Source organism: Callionymus lyra, chromosome 16 (assembly GCF_982586985.1).
Source record: "Callionymus lyra chromosome 16, fCalLyr1.hap1.1, whole genome shotgun sequence".
NCBI classification, from domain to species: domain Eukaryota; kingdom Metazoa; phylum Chordata; class Actinopteri; order Syngnathiformes; family Callionymidae; genus Callionymus; species Callionymus lyra.
In genome coordinates, this window is record NC_141833.1 from 25615913 (window position 1) to 25633197 (window position 17285).

At 42.2% G+C, this 17285-nt stretch overlaps 1 protein-coding gene across 2 annotated transcripts in view; it reads left to right on the top strand.

Moving 5' to 3' along the window:
* The window catches only part of obscnb (obscurin, cytoskeletal calmodulin and titin-interacting RhoGEF b), a 73835-nt gene that overhangs the window by 22693 nt on the left and 33857 nt on the right, over window positions 1–17285 (top strand). For both annotated transcript variants that reach the window (XM_087811833.1, XM_087811834.1), the window contains exons 25-48: window positions 2416–2569; window positions 2623–2784; window positions 4221–4325; window positions 4641–4907; window positions 4974–5243; window positions 5641–5907; window positions 5977–6243; window positions 6812–7078; window positions 7133–7402; window positions 7541–7810; window positions 7877–8143; window positions 8313–8579; window positions 8681–8947; window positions 9076–9342; window positions 9471–9737; window positions 9864–10130; window positions 10257–10523; window positions 11103–11186; window positions 11375–11434; window positions 12688–12750; window positions 12852–12905; window positions 13757–13834; window positions 14561–14623; window positions 14763–14834. In XM_087811833.1, the coding sequence (XP_087667959.1) occupies window positions 2416–2569; window positions 2623–2784; window positions 4221–4325; window positions 4641–4907; window positions 4974–5243; window positions 5641–5907; window positions 5977–6243; window positions 6812–7078; window positions 7133–7402; window positions 7541–7810; window positions 7877–8143; window positions 8313–8579; window positions 8681–8947; window positions 9076–9342; window positions 9471–9737; window positions 9864–10130; window positions 10257–10523; window positions 11103–11186; window positions 11375–11434; window positions 12688–12750; window positions 12852–12905; window positions 13757–13834; window positions 14561–14623; window positions 14763–14834 (4642 nt within the window). The remainder of the gene's footprint in view (window positions 1–2415; window positions 2570–2622; window positions 2785–4220; window positions 4326–4640; window positions 4908–4973; window positions 5244–5640; window positions 5908–5976; window positions 6244–6811; window positions 7079–7132; window positions 7403–7540; window positions 7811–7876; window positions 8144–8312; window positions 8580–8680; window positions 8948–9075; window positions 9343–9470; window positions 9738–9863; window positions 10131–10256; window positions 10524–11102; window positions 11187–11374; window positions 11435–12687; window positions 12751–12851; window positions 12906–13756; window positions 13835–14560; window positions 14624–14762; window positions 14835–17285) is intronic.

A 17285-nucleotide genomic window follows, 5' to 3' on the forward strand; every position in this document is an offset into this window, starting at 1 on the left:
TTAATGACTAAAACAATATTTGGTTATAATTACTAATTAATTGTCCAAATATATATATATTTTTAATTAAAAAATTGAATAATTATGCATTAAAGCATACATTTAAAATATTGATTCGATGATTCCTCAGTTGTTCACTGACTTGTTTACTGACATCTTGTTCACTGACTTGTTTACTGACATCTTGTTCACTGACTTGTTTACTTACATCTTGTTCACTGACTTGTTTACTGACATCTTGTTCACTGACTTGTTTACTGACATCTTGTTCACTGACTTGTTTACTGACATCTTGTTCACTGACTTGTTTACTTACATCTTGTTTACTGACGTGTTACTGACATCTTGTTCACTGACTTTGTCACTGACATCTTGTTCACTGACTTGGTCACTGACATCTTGTTCACTGACTTGTTTACTGACATCTTGTTCACTGACTTGTTTACTGACATCTTGTTCACTGACTTGTTTACTGACATCTTGTTCACTGACTTGTTTACTGACATCTTGTTCATTGACTTGTTTACTGACATCTTGTTCACTGACTTGTTTGCTAACATCTTGTTCACTGACGTGTTTACTGACATCTTGTTCACTGACTTGTTTACTAACATCTTGTTCACTGACTTGTTTACTGACATCTTGTTCACTGACTTGTTTACTAACATCTTGTTCACTGACTTGTTTACTAACATCTTGTTCACTGACTTGTTTACTAACAATTTGTTCACTGACGTGTTTACTGACATTTTGTTCACTGACTTGTTTACTGACATCTTGTTCACTGACTTGTTTACTGACATCTTGTTCACTGACTTGTTTACTGACATCTTGTTCACTGACTTGTTTACTGACATCTTGTTCACTGACTTGTTTACTAACATCTTGTTCACTGACTTGTTTACTAACAATTTGTTCACTGACGTGTTTACTGACATTTTGTTCACTGACGTGTTTACTGACATCTTGTTCACTGACTTGTTTACTGACATCTTGTTCACTGACTTGTTTACTAACATCTTGTTCACTGACTTGTTTACTAACAATTTGTTCACTGACGTGTTTACTGACATTTTGTTCACTGACGTGTTTACTGACATCTTGTTCACTGACTTGTTTACTGACATCTTGTTCACTGACGTGTTTACTGACATCTTGTTCACTGACTTGTTTACTAACAATTTGTTCACTGATGTGTTTACTGACATCTTGTTCACTGACTTGTTTACTAACATCTTGTTCACTGACGTGTTTACTGACATCTTGTTCACTGACTTGGTCACTGACATCTTGTTCACTGACTTGGTCACTGACATCTTGTTCACTGACTTGGTCACTAACATCTTGTTCACTGACGTGTTTACTGACATCTTGTTCACTGACTTGGTCACTGACATCTTGTTCACTGACGTGTTTACTGACATCTTGTTCACTGACTTGTTTACTAACATCTTGTTCACTGACTTGTTTACTAACATCTTGTTCACTGACTTGTTTACTGACATCTTGTTCACTGACTTGTTTACTAACATCTTGTTCACTGACTTGTTTACTAACATCTTGTTCACTGACTTGTTTACTAACAATTTGTTCACTGACGTGTTTACTGACATTTTGTTCACTGACGTGTTTACTGACATCTTGTTCACTGACTTGTTTACTAACAATTTGTTCACTGATGTGTTTACTGACATCTTGTTCACTGACTTGTTTACTGACATCTTGTTCACTGACGTGTTTACTAACATCTTGTTCACTGACGTGTTTACTGACATCTTGTTCACTGACTTGTTTACTGACATCTTGTTCACTGACGTGTTTACTAACATCTTGTTCATTGACGTGTTTACTGACATCTTGTTCACTGACTTGGTCACTGACATCTTGTTCACTCTCTTGGTCACTGACATCTTGTTCACTGACTTGGTCACTAACATCTTGTTCACTGACGTGTTTACTGACATCTTGTTCACTGACTTGTTTACTAACATCTTGTTCACTGACTTGGTCACTGACATCTTGTTCACTGACTTGGTCACTGACATCTTGTTCACTGACTTGGTCACTGACATCTTGTTCACTGACGTGTTTACTGACATCTTGTTCACTGACTTTTTTACTAACATCTTGTTCACTGACTTGTTTACTGACATCTTGTTCACTGACTTGGTCACTGACATCTTGTTCACTGACTTGTTTACTGACATCTTGTTCACTGACTTGTTTACTGACATCTTGTTCACTGACATGTTTACTGACATCTTCTTCACTGACTTGTTATCTGACATCTTGTTCACTGACGTGTTCACTGACGTTTAATTACACATTAAAACATTCATTTAAAATATTGATTCAATGACAAGTAAGGCTTGTATATTCTCTATTGTTGGAGCGACACTGACTCGTGGTCTCCAGGGCGACGTCGAGCTGAAGTCGGGGAAGAACGTCGGGATCCAGTCTCACGGCCGCAGACGCACCTTGACCATCAACAAATGTCTGCCTGAAGACGCAGGAACGTACGTGTGTCGCACGCAGGACGACAACACTTCAGCCAAGCTCAGCGTTCATGGTGAGTTGAATCGATTCTCTCCCTGGACTCGTGACTCGACACCTTCACTGCAGCCCGAGACATCAAGATGGTGAAGAAGCTGGAGGACGTGGAGGTGACGGAGAAGGAGAGCGCAACGTTCGTCTGTGAGGTCTCTCATGACGAGGTGGAGGGTCAGTGGTGGAGAGGAAACGCCAAAATAAAAGTCAACGACAACATCAAGCTGAGACAAGAAGGTGATAAAACTCTTGTTCCTCCATGTTGTCACTGACGTGTTCACTGACGTGTTCACTGACGTGTTTACTGATGTTTTTACTGACTTGTTTACTGACATCTTGTTCACTGACGTGTTCACTGACTTGTTCACTGACGTGTTTACTGATGTCTTTACTGACATCTTGTTCACTGACTTGTTTACTGACATCTTGTTCACTGACATCTTGTTCACTGACATCTTGTTCACTGACGTGTTTACTGACATCTTGTTCACTGACTTGTTTACTGACATCTTGTTCACTGACGTGTTTACTGACATCTTGTTCACTGACTTGTTTACTGACATCTTGTTCACTGACTTGTTTACTAACATCTTGTTCACTGACTTGTTTACTGACATCTTGTTCACTGACTTGTTTACTGACATCTTGTTCACTGACGTGTTCACTGACTTGTTCACTGACGTGTTTACTGATGTTTTTACTGACATCTTGTTCACTGACTTGTTTACTGACATCTTGTTCACTGACATCTTGTTCACTGACATCTTGTTCACTGACATCTTGTTCACTGACGTGTTTACTGACATCTTGTTCACTGACTTGTTTACTGACATCTTGTTCACTGACGTGTTTACTGACATCTTGTTCACTGACGTGTTTACTGACATCTTGTTCACTGACTTGTTTACTGACATCTTGTTCACTGACTTGTTTACTAACATCTTGTTCACTGACTTGTTTACTGACATCTTGTTCACTGACTTGTTTACTGACATCTTGTTCACTGACGTGTTTACTGACATCTTGTTCACTGACGTGTTTACTAACATCTTGTTCACTGACTTGTTTACTGACATCTTGTTCACTGACTTGTTTACTGACATCTTGTTCACTGACTTTTCCACTGACGTGTTCACTGACGTTTTCACTGATATCTTGTTCACTGACGTGTTTACTGACATCTTGTTCACTGACTTGTTTACTGACGTTTTTACTGACGTTTTTACTGACATCTTGTTCACTGACTTGTTAACTGATATCTTGTTCACTGACTTGTTCACTGACATCTTGTTCACTCACTTGTTCACTGAAGTTTTTACTGACATCTTGTTCACTGACTTGTTTACTGACATCTTGTTCACTGACTTGTTAACTGACATCTTGTTCACTGACTTGTTTACTGACGTTTTTACTGACGTTTTTACTGACGTTTTTACTGACATCTTGTTCACTGACTTGTTAACTGACATCTTGTTCACTGACTTGTTTACTGACATCTTGTTCACTCACTTGTTCACTGAAGTTTTTACTGACATCTTGTTCACTGACTTGTTTACTGACATCTTGTTCACTGACTTGTTAACTGACATCTTGTTCACTGACTTGTTCACTGACGTTTTTACTGACATCTTGTTCACTGACTCGTTCACTGACTCCAGTCTTCTGTTCCTCAGGGAGGACGTTTGTGTTGATGTTCAAAAGTGTTTCCATAGAAGATGTCGGTGAAATCAAGTTCACGGCAGAGAAGATCTCGTCAGTAGCGAAACTGAAAGTTAAAGGTTTGATGATCATTTTTATCACGTGTGTCTCAAGAAGAAACGACTCTTTGAATAAGAAAACATAGATTATATTGAATTCCATCATCCTGGTGAATCAATGCCTCATAGAAGGTCAACTATGTTCGTGTTCGTCCTCAAACTTAGAATGAATATGAAGAAGTTCAAACACTATCTTATGATCAGTGCGTGTTCTGCTAAAGACAAAAATGATCTTCTTGGCTGAGGTGAGACAGGTTTAGAGTTTTGAAAAGTTTAGAATCTCCTCTAGTCCTCAGAGTTGAACTTCAAGGTTCTCACATGACTTTGATTCTCCAGAGTTGCCTGTGAAGTTTGTGAAGAAGCTCCGGGACAAGATCGCCATGTTCAAGCACCGCGGCCATCTTGAATGCCAGGTGTCGCGAGCCAGCGCCAGAGTGAGGTGGTTCAAGAACCAGCTGGAGCTGAAGCCCAGCAAGAAGTACGAGATCCAGAGTCAGGACGTGTACAGGAAGCTGACCATCAACGACGTGGACTCTGGAGACGAGGACGTGTACACGTGCGACGCCGCCGACGACAAGACGTCTTGTAAACTTCTTGTAGAAGGTAGTGGACGTGTGGAGAACCTTCTGGCAGAAGATACTTCAACACTTTTGACCTTGAATCTTCCAGAGCAGTCCATCAGCATCGTCAAAGAGTTGACGTCCGTGGAGGTGACGGAACCTTTCGCCGCCGCCTTCGAGGTGGAGACCAGCATGGAACTGGTCAAGCCTCCCATATGGACCCTGAGTGGAGCTGCAGTGCAGGAGAGCGCAGATGTCGAGCTGGAGAAGGAAGGAACTGTTCACCGGCTCACCTTCAAGAAGACCAGAGCGTCCATGACTGGACCTGTTCACTTCACTGCTGGGAAGAGCAAGTCTCTGGCTCAGCTCACTGTCAAAGGTCAGCTTTGAACTTATTGTTCAACATCACATTTAAACTGTAATCAAACAATTTTCAACTATAATCAAACAATTTTCAACTATAATCAAACAATTTTCAACTAAAATCAAACAATTTTCAACTAAAATCAAACAACTTTCAACTATAATCAAACAATTTTCAACTATAATCAAACAATTTTCAACTATAATCAAACAATTTTCAACTAAAATCAAACAATTTTCAACTATAATCAAACAATTTTCAACTAGAATCCACATTTTTTAACTAGAATCAAACCATTTTCAACTAAAATCGAACTTATATACAAACGGATAACAAAAGAAAACTCTTCTTGTTATTTTTGTTCTTCCTCAACTTCAGCCTAACTGAACCTTTTATTGCTGCACCTACACAGAGCGCCCACTAGAGGTCGCTGAGCCCATCAAGGACGTGAAGGCGAAGGAGAAAAGCTCAGCCATGCTCAGCTGTAAGTTCTCTGCACCTCCTAAAGAAGTTCAGTGGTTCAAAGGTCAAGTGGAACTAGCCACGAGCGACAAGTACAACATGAAGAGAGACACGACCCGAGCTCAGCTCACCATCCACAGTCTGAGCGAGGAGGACGGAGGAGAATACGTCTGTCGCTCTGGACCAGCAGAGACTCGAGGGACGCTGAGCATCGAAGGTATTTATTCATGGGTTCTTCACTCTCTGAGTACCTTTGTGACCGTGAACTTCTGAACGTTCCTTCCAGTGCGAGACGTCAAGTTCTCCAAACACTTGTGCGACACCGAGGTGGACGAGGACAGCGACGCCGTCTTCACCTGTGACATCAACTTTCCTGACGAGGACGTTCAGTGGCTCCTCAACGAGAAGGTTCTCTGCAGCAACGAGGTCAACTCCATCAGCCACGACGGGAGGAGTCACAGGCTCACGCTGAAGAACCTGGCTCCTCAAGACGGAGGCGTCATCACGGCTCGGACCAGGAAGTGCAAAGAGTCCGTCACGCTCAAGGTTAAAGGTCAGCAACAGATGAAACTTGTTTGGTTGTTATTCAGATGTCATCACCTTCATCAAGTGGTACTGTTTCAATCAACCTTTGATCCTCTGGTGTCATGCAGTGAATGTTCTTCAAGACGCAGTAACTTCTCATCATCACCATGTTTTAATTATTACTTTATAAACTTGCACTGAAATCTGGACGAACGAGAGGTTACGAGAGTCCATGATGACGTAATAATGGCTTCACTCCTCCAGCTGTGATCACGCTTTGTTTATACAACGTGTCCCTTGGAGGTGGAGACCATTGATGGCGCGCGGTGACAAACCTCAATGCTTGACCAATCACAGCACACACACACACACACACACACACACACACACACACACACACACACACACACACACACACACACACACACACACACACACACACACATACACATACACACACGTATAAACACACAAACACTTCAAAACTTGATGGTGTTGAAGGTGTTGATGGTGTTGATGGTATTTGTTGATGGTGTCGAAAGTCATGAACCTCTGAAGGTTCCTCCGCGTGAACATCATGTCTCTGTGACCTCCAGAGAAGCCGACCGTGTTCCTCAAGTCCCTGGACGACGTGATCGGTGAAGAGAAAGGTCTGATCACGTTGACCTGTGAAGCCTCCAAGCCCCGAGTGTCGCCCGTGTGGAGGAAGGAGAGTCAGGTCCTGAAGGCCGGATCCAAGTACGAGCTCCTGCACACGGGGAGGTCTCTGGGTCTGATCATCAAGGACGTGAGCCGAGAGGACGCCGGAGAGTACACGTGTGACCTGGGAACCGAGGTGTCCAGGTCAAAGGTCACCGTGAGAGGTTTGTTTCCGGCGCCGAGGGTCGTGATGGGGTCGTTGACGCCTCTGGTTCCAGAGATAGGCATCGGGATCACCAAGAGGCTGAAGTCCGTGGAGGTGAGCGAAGGAGGAACCTGCAGCTTCGAGTGCATCTTGTCCCGCGAGAGCTCGGTCCAGAGCTCCTGGAGACTCAACGCTCGCAGCCTCACTGACGGAGGTCGAGTCCAGGTCAGCAGCAAAGGTCGTAAACACCTGCTGGTGATGAAGGACGTGACTCCTGAGGACGCTGGAGAGCTGGAGTTCAGCATCGAAGACCTGACGTCACGCGCGACCATCGCCGTCCAAGGTCAGTCCACGTATGACAGTGATAACAATTTAAATGATTGTTTAATATTGACTCTGATCTTCTGATCCCAATAATTAAAAATATTATTTTCTAAATTCAACTCAAAGTCTTTTAAATTGACGAGATGTTTGGCTGCAGGTCTGGCTTCTTCTGTGGCGAAGGGTCTGGAGAACGTCTCCGCTCTCCTGGGAGAAGATGCTGAGTTCAGGGTCGAGGTCACTCAGTCCTCGGCCACCGTGAAGTGGACCAAGGATGGAAAAGCTCTGAAGAGGAGCCTGAAGTACGACATGAAGCAGGAGGAGAAGCTCATGACGCTCGTGGTCTCCAGCGTCTCTCTGGAAGACTCCGGCGAGTACTGCTGTGAGGTCGTAGGTGGGGCGTCCACTCGAGCTACGCTGGAGGTCAAAGGTTAGACCGAGTACTGCGTCGATCGCTTCGATGACCTGCTTGAATGCTCGTCTCTGGTCTTCTCAGAGCCCGTCCATAAGTTCACGCAGGAGCTGAAGGACCTTGAGGTGGAAGAGCAGCAGGATGTGAGTCTTCAGTGTGAGACCGCTCGAGCGGCGTCCACCTGGACCTGGTTGAAGGGTCACACGGAGCTGAAGTCTGGTGGACGATACAAGATGTTCCAGAAGGAGTCAGTTCTGACTCTGACCATCCAAGACCTGCAGGAGAAAGACACGGATCTTTACACGTGTGATGTTGGCTCAGCCAAGAGTGTTGCCAAGGTGACCGTCAGAGGTGAGGAACTGTCAATCAAGTTAATTATAACTAAAATCAAACAATTATAACTACAATCAAACAATTATAACTATAATCTAACAATTTTAAACTATAATAAACAATAATTCAAACCAAAGACACTAAATGTTCAATGTTCAGTTTCTAATACAAAGCATTCGTTGTGTAGTTTTACCACCAACGTTCACCCTGAAGCTGCAGAGTCAGGAGGCAGAAGAAGAAACCAGAGTGACCTTGAAGTGTGAGACCTCCAGACCTGGAGCTTCAGTGCAGTGGAGGAAGGACTCGAGAGTCCTGAGGTCTGGAGAGAAGTTCACAATCACACAACGAGGCTCCGAGAACGAGCTGCAGATCATCAAAGCTCTGCCAGAAGACAGTGGACACTACAGCTGTGTGTGTGGAGACCAGAAGACTGAGGCCAGCGTCAGCGTCAAGGGTACGAGGATCGACAGTCACAGCGTCACCAGTTGTTGTTCATGTCAGAACTTTATCGTCGTCTCTGCATCGATATCTTTCTAACCGTCACTCACTTCTCAGCTCGACCCGTGACCTTCACGCTGAAGCTGCAGAGTCAGGAGGCAGAAGAAGGAACCAGAGTGACCTTGAAGTGTGAGACCTCCAGACCTGGAGCTTCAGTGCAGTGGAGGAAGGACTCGCGAGTGCTGAGGTCTGGAGAGAAGTACCAGGTGAAGCAGAAGGCTTCTGTGAACGAACTGGTGATGGACACGACTGAGGCTGAAGACAGTGGAGACTACAGCTGTGTGTGTGGAGACCAGACCACCACGGCCAGTCTCAACATCAAGGGTAGGAGGAAACATAGTGAGAAGATCAGTTGGTGAAGCTTCTGTGTCGGGTTTAGTGTGAGAAGAAAACGATGGAATCTGTTTTATGTCCTCGTCACGTTCTTCTATTGTTGGTCTAAAAACCTTCAGCTCGACCAGTGACCTTCACGCTGAAGCTGCAGAGTCAGGAGGCAGAAGAAGGAACCAGAGTGACCCTGAAGTGTGAGACCTCCAGACCTGGAGCGTCAGTGCAGTGGAGGAAGGACTCGCGAGTGCTGAGGTCTGGAGAGAAGTACCAGGTGAAGCAGAAGGCTTCTGTGAACGAACTGGTGATGGACACGACTGAGCCTGAAGACAGTGGAGACTACAGCTGTGTGTGTGGAGACCAGACCACCACGGCCAGTCTCAACATCAAGGGTAGGAGGAAACATAGTGAGAAGATCAGTTGGTGAAGCTTCTGTGTCGGGTTTAGTGTGAGAAGAAAACGATGGAATCTGTTTTATGTTTTCGTCACGTTCTTCTTTTGTTGGTCTAAAAACCTTCAGCTCGACCAGTGACCTTCACGCTGAAGCTGCAGAGTCAGGAGGCAGAAGAAGGAACCAGAGTGACTTTGAAGTGTGAGACCTCCAGACCTGGAGCTTCAGTGCAGTGGAGGAAGGACTCGCGAGTGCTGAGGTCTGGAGAGAAGTACCAGGTGAAGCAGAAGGCTTCTGTGAACGAACTGGTGATGGACACGACTGAGGCTGAAGACAGTGGAGACTACAGCTGTGTGTGTGGAGACCAGACCACCACGGCCAGTCTCAACATCAAGGGTAGGAGGAAACATAGTGAGAAGATCAGTTGGTGAAGCTTCTGTGTCGGGTTTGTGTGAGAAGAAAACGATGGAATCTATTTAATGTTCTCGTCACATTCTTCTATTGTTGGTCCAAAACCTTCAGCTCGACCAGTGACCTTCACGCTGAAGCTGCAGAGTCAGGAGGCAGAAGAAGGAACCAGAGTGACCCTGAAGTGTGAGACCTCCAGACCTGGAGCTTCAGTGCAGTGGAAGAAGGACTCGCGAGTCCTGAGGTCTGGAGAGAAGTACCAGGTGAAGCAGAAGGCTTCTGTGAACGAACTGGTGATGGACACGACTGAGCCTGAAGACAGTGGAGACTACAGCTGTGTGTGTGGAGACCAGACCACCACGGCCAGTCTCAACATCAAGGGTAGGAGGAAACATAGTGAGAAGATCAGTTGGTGAAGCTTCTGTGTCGGGTTTGTGTGAGAAGAAAACGATGGAATCTGTTTTATGTTCTCGTCACGTTCTTGTATTGTTGGTCCAAAACCTTCAGCTCGACCAGTGACCTTCACGCTGAAGCTGCAGAGTCAGGAGGCAGAAGAAGGAGCCAGAGTGACCCTGAAGTGTGAGACCTCCAGACCTGGAGCTTCAGTGCAGTGGAGGAAGGACTCGAGAGTCCTGAGGTCTGGAGAGAAGTTCACGGTCACACAGCGAGGCTCCGAGAACGAGCTGCAGATCATCAAAGCTCTGCCAGAAGACAGTGGACACTACAGCTGTGTGTGTGAAGAACACACCACCTCAGCCGACCTCAGTGTGCGAGGTAAGAAGTTGTGTCGTGTTGTGTTACGATGACATGAGCAGGAAAAACTAACGTTTGAAAAAAATTATTTCACCCCTTATTGGTCCACAATAAAGTGCGGCTTCAACTGTTATGTGGCCTTCATGAGGTGAAAGGTCACGTAGAAACATTTTTATTTTTGTATTTATTTCTAGGTAAGTAGAACTTTATTGATCCTCAGCAGGTCTCCTTCGGGAAATTGTTTTTTTTCCAATTAGACACAACAATCCACAATTATTCATACAAATAAAAATAAAAAATAGGAACAAGAACAAAGAGAAATAAAGAGAAAGAATTATTAATTGCAAGTCATTAAATAGGTTTTAAAAAAGTTACTTTTGTGTCTGTTGTTTAAACATGTCAGTCGATAAAACATGTTTAATGTTGAATATTTGATCAAAACAACGTTTCTTCGATGATTTAATGTCCGAACGAGTTTCAGCTCAAGAGAAGAAAACATCACATGGTCACGAGGTTTTTGTGTCAAAGTTCATTTGTTTCATCTTCAGTCCACGAGTGACAGGAGACGTTGTGTTGTTGTGTTCGTTCGATGTTGTGTAGCCAATGAAACCAGAGCTTCAGTGTCGAGGGCCAACGTAGTCGAGGAGCAGAAGGAGCGACAGAGCAGAGTCGAGACGGTTGAAGGTAAAGTTTGGTCTCGTTGAAGATCTTCTGGCCTCGTGTGGTTCGTTCCTGTTCGTCTGCTCAGCGATGGTTGTCGTCATGGTTACAAGAGTTACAGTCGATCTGTCGTCGATGTGTCTGAGGCTTTAAATATGTCGTTTATGTTGAATCATCTCGATCTTCTTCACTAAGTTTGTTTCATGTTTTAGCAGAAACTCAGCAAACACGGAGCAGAACAACCGAAGTGACGCAGCAGGTGAAGGTCGAAGGTGAATAACGTTGTGACGCGTTTGTAGTTGTTGTAACTGTTGAAGATAAACGAGTCACTTTGATCCTCGTGGAAGAAAGATCTACTGCTTGTTGCTCAGGATTGTTAACATGATCTTCAGTGAACACGTCTGCGGCTGAACAAACACAACAAACACAACAAACACAACAAACACACGACGCACACAGACGGACGCGAGACGGTGACGCGGGTACGAAGGAATATTTACTGTGTTTCAATAGAATCATTAATTATAAACACATTCATAGACACACGTAGAAGTTCAATGTTGATCAAGTGTTCAAACGAGAGTTTGAAGACACTACAGTTTAAACTACACTTTATATCAGCTATGGTGTCCCACAAGGTTCAGTTCTTGGTCCTGTTCACGATCCACTGACTTTGATCAGAAACAATGATGTGTTTGTTTGTTGTTCTGTTGACAGCGACTGTAGAGAAACTACTTTAACGTTTGATATTTTATGTAAACATTGAATTATTAAGATAAGAGGGAAACATGTTCCAGACGATCACAACGAACCACAGAAGACATAAGAGTGGCAGAAACCTTGAGCAGAACCAGACTCAGAACCAGAAGGGAGGAGAGAGAGAGAGAGGATGAAGGGAGGAGAGAGAGAGAGGGTGAAGGGAGGAGAGAGAAAGAGAGAGATGTAGGAGAGAGGGAGAGGGGGGAGGGAGTAGAGAGAGAGAGGGATGAAGAGAAGTGGAGAGAGAGAGATGAAGGGAGGAGAGAAGGAGATGAAGGGAGGAGAGAGAGGGATGAAGGGAGGGGGAGAGAGAGGGATGAAGGGAGGAGAGAGAGGGGTGAAGGGAGGAGAGAGAGGGGTGAAGGGAGGAGAGAGAGAGGGGTGAAGGGAGGAGAGAGAGAGGGGTGAAGGGAGAGAGGGGTGAAGGGAGAGAGAGGGGTGAAGGGAGGAGAGAGAGAGGGGTGAAGGGAGAAGAGAGAGAGGGGTGAAGGGAGAGAGAGGGGTGAAGGGAGGAGAGAGAGAGGGGTGAAGGGAGGAGAGAGAGAGGGGTGAAGGAAGAGAGAGGGGGTGAAGGAGGAGAGAGAGAGGGTGAAGGAGAGAGGGATGAAGGGAGGAGAGAGAGGGGTGAAGGGAGGAGAGAGAGAGGGGTGAAGGGAGGAGAGAGAGAGGGATGAAGGGAGGAGAGAGAGAGGGATGAAGGGAGGAGAGAAGAGTGTTTAAAGACGACTCTTGAACATGTTGTTGATTTTGTTCTTTTCTCCTTCAGTGGAAAAACAAACTTGTGTTTACACTGAACCTCAAAGACAGGAAGTCAAAGAAAGTATAGAAGGTAAAAGTGTTTGTTGTGTTTGTTTTAAATACTTCAATCAATACTAAATACTACAGTATCAGAGTATATAGTATGAGCTTCAACATGTCCTGTGTTTATAGTGAGAAACATGGACGTGACAAAAGCTGTGAGACGAGAAACAAACACAGTTGAAGGTGAAGATCCTGAGATTTATATTTATATAACTTATAATATGTATATCTTATATAACTTATGAGATATATATTTATATAACTTATAATATGTATATCTTATATAACTTATGAGATATATATTTATATAACTTATAATATGTATATCTTATATAATTTATGAGATATATATTTATATAACTTATAATATGTATATCTTATATAACTTATGAGATATCTATTTATATAACTTATATAACTTATGAGATATACATTTATATAACTTATAATATGTATATCTTATGTAACTTATGAGATATCTATTTATATAACTTGTATAACTTATGAGATATATATTTATATAACTTATAATATGTATATCTTATATAACTTATGAGATATATATTTATATAACTTATAATATGTATATCTTATATAACTTATGAGATATATATTTATATAACTTGTATAACTTATGAGATATATATTTATATAACTTATAATATGTATATCTTATATAACTTATGAGATATATATTTATATAACTTGTATAACTTATGAGATTTATATTTATATAACTTATAATATGTATATCTTATATAACTTATGAGATATATATTTATATAACTTATAATATGTATATCTTATATAACTTATGAGATATATATTTATATAACTTGTATAACTTATGAGATTTATATTTATATAACTTATAATATGTATATCTTATATAACTTATGAGATATATATTTATATAACTTGTATAACTTATGAGATTTATATTTATATAACTTATAAGATAAATATCTTGTATATCTTATAATATAACTTATAACAGGAGGTTCTTGTTTGATTCAAACACTTGTGTTCATCAGTTGTGACGCTGCAACAACAAACGTCTAAAGTCCACGTTCATGAAGAGGCGTCTGGAACACAAGAGTTCAAAGTTGAAGGTTCATTCGATGTTTGACCTGCTGGTGTGAACTTGAGTGATGGCTGCTGTCAAAGTGTCAATCAAAGCTGCGCTCTTTGCTGCTCGTCAGTCAGTGATCAATGTGATCAACGCTTTCCAGTCGACACTGGAGCTCTGTTGCTGCTGTTGTTGTTGTTGTTGTTGTTGTTGCTGCTATAGCTGTTGCTGCTGCTGTTATAGCTGTTGCTGCTGCTGTTGTTGTGGTTGTTGCTGCTGTTGCTGTTGTTGTAGCGGTTGTTGTTTTTGTTGCAGTTGTTGTTGCTGTTGTGGTTGTTGTTGCAGTTGTTGTTGCTGTTGTGGTTGTTGTTGCTGTTATTGTTGCGGCTGTGGCTGTTGATGTTGTGACTGTTGTTGTAGTGGTTGTTGTTTTTGTTGCGGTTGTTGTTGCTGTTGTTGTTTTTGTTGCGGTTGTTGTTGCTGTAGCGGTTGTTGTTGCTGTTGCTGTTGTGGCTGCTACTGCTGCTGCTGTTGTGGTTGTTGTTGTGGCTGTGGCTGTTGCTGTGGTTGTTGTTGCTGTTGTTGTTGTTGTTTTTGTTGCGGTTGTTGTTGCTGTAGCGGTTGTTGTTGCTGTTGTGGCTGTTGCTGCTGTTGTGGTTGTTGTTGTTGTTGTTGTTGTTGTTGTTGTTGAACGTGAACACCTGTTGGCTGCTCTGCATCTCTGGCTCAGTTAGTTTGGTTGAACATCAAGACTCTGTGTGTCCTTCAGCCGCGAGATCTTCTCCCTCAACTCAGCGAACTCAGAGGCCTGAAGTCACGGAGACATCAGAAGGTACGAGGAAGGTTGTTGTGTCGCTTCTCGCCGTCATCTCGTGTCTGCTCTGGCTGAGAAATGAAGTTTGTCTTGAAGAGATTCATGTATTGATCACAAGTATATTGATTTATTATTGATGTGGACACATGTTCTCCAGATGTTCCTCCTCAGACCTCCCGTGAAGAGCGAACCTTGAGAGCGAGTCGAACACAGGAGCTGAAAGTTGAAGGTAACGTTGGTTGTTGTTCGTGATGTTCTCGAGAACATGTTCCACGTGTTGATCATGTGATCACGTGAGAAGGTTGTTGGTTGAGATCTCAAAGGTTGATGTTGATGCTGCAGCAGAAGCAACTGGTGGTTGGACGTGTTCTCATCATCGTCTGATGATGTTGTTGCTTTGACTCGGTGTCTTGTGACCTCAGGGTGTCTCCTCTGTCTTGCCCTGGCAGGCTGGGATCGTCAAGAGTGAATGTTTGAATATTTCTTGATGCAAAGATTTCAAAGTCAGGAAAGTCTTGATAGACTTTGAATGAGTTGTTTCACTTCTTCTCTGGTGTTTCTCGTGGTTTGACTTTGGTTTTCATCAGTTTTTAACTCTTTTTCCTCATGTTTTTCAAAGACTCTCCGTCAGTCTGAGCTTCAACCTGTGAAGAAAGATTCACAGCTGCTGGTGTTTCATTGAATACTTGATACAAACACTTTGATCAACTTCACGAGAGGATCTTTGTTCTGAGGCTTCATCTGTTGCTGGACAATCTGACAGTATCTGGTTTTTATAAGATTTATATTGATTAGTATTTAATTATGTCAAACTAAGCATTTAAACACATTTTCTCACCAACAGACAAAAGAGTAAAACAATAACAAGTTCTTTCTGTTGTTTGCTCATGAGTTGAAGATATTTTCTTGAAGTGTCAAGAAACCATCATGACCAGGAAGTATGAAGAAGATCTTGAAGCCTCGATCGTGAAGATCGTTTCTTTCAAACTGTTCAAACGTCTTCTCAGGAAACATCAGTTCGACTCTTGATATCTTTCTGAACCTTCACCTTCATGACCCCGTTGACCTCTGTTGACCTCACGAGCGATGACCACGAGCTTCTCGTCTCCAGTTGTTCCCGTCACGTTCCTGCGTGACCTCAGGAGCCTGGAGGTCGAGGAAGGGTCGAGCGCGACCCTGAGCTGCGAGCTCTCTCGCCCGGGCCTGACCCCGGAGTGGACGAAGGGTCGCGAGGTTCTGAGTCCTGGAGAGAAGTTCCAGCCCAGACACCGGGGCCGGACTCACGAGCTCCTGATCCTGGACGTGAGACGCGAGGACACGGGGAACTTCTCGTGCTCCGTGGAGAACGTCAGGAGCTCGGCTCTGCTCTCAGTCTCTGGTAAATCCTGAAGGTTTCTGGTCCAGCGATGGACTAACGAGGTCCGTGTCTCACCAGCTCGACCGGTCGTGTTCACGTGCACTCTCGCGGACACGAGTGCGCACGAGGGCGAGCGCGTCACGCTTCGCTGCGAGCTCTCCGGCGCCGGCGTGGAGTGGAGGAAGGGCGAGCTCGGCCTCTGCCCGTGCGCCAAGTATGACATCACGCAGACAGGAAGTGAGGCGGCGTTAGTGATCAGTGACGTGGACCAGGACGACGGCGGACGCTACACCGTCGACACCGGCTTCGTTCAGAGTCACGCGGAGCTGACGGTCACTGGTGTGTTTCATTATGACCAGTGGCTCGGGGGCCACTTTCAGTCCTTCATTTGTGTTTGTGCGGCCGCCGCCGAGTCATCGCGTCATGTGATCGTTTATGTTGTCGTGACGTCGTTTCATGATTGAACCAAATCCACGAGTCAGACTTTTCTAATCACAGCTTCAATAGTACAAACAAATACATTAAAATAAATAAATAATACATTTCTCAGGATGAATATTTTCATTTTGTGGAAACAAAGATTATACAAAGGAGTTCAAAGGTCAAGTGACTTTATATTATATTTTACATCATAATTTATATCGTAATTTATATTATTATTTATCATATTATTTATATTATTATTTATATTATAATTTATATCATCATTTAAATGATTATTTATATTATCATTTATATTATTATTTATATCATCATTTAAATTATTATTTATATTATCATTTATATCTTGATTTGTATTTATATTATTATTTATATTATAATTTATATCATAATTTAAATTATTATTTATATTATCATTTATATTATTATTTATATCATCATTTAAATTATTATTTATATTATCATTTATATTATTATTTATATCATAATTTAAATTATTATTTATATTATCATTTATATTATTATTTATATCATCATTTAAATTATTATTTATATTATCATTTATATTATTATTTATATCATCATTTAAATTATTATTTATATTATCATTTATATCTTGATTTGTATTTATATTATTATTTATATTATTATTTATATGATTATTTCTCAAAAGAAACAATAATCCCAAAGAGATTAATAAAGTTTATCTAATCAATTGTTTTTGTTTACAATACAAAACATAAATAACATGAATTTTTCTAAAGTATTGATTTATTATGAATATCCAACAAAAAAAGAACATTTAATTAAATAATCAATCCAAAGATTTGACTTATTTTATATTTTATCAATATTTAATCATGTTAATGATATATTTAACAC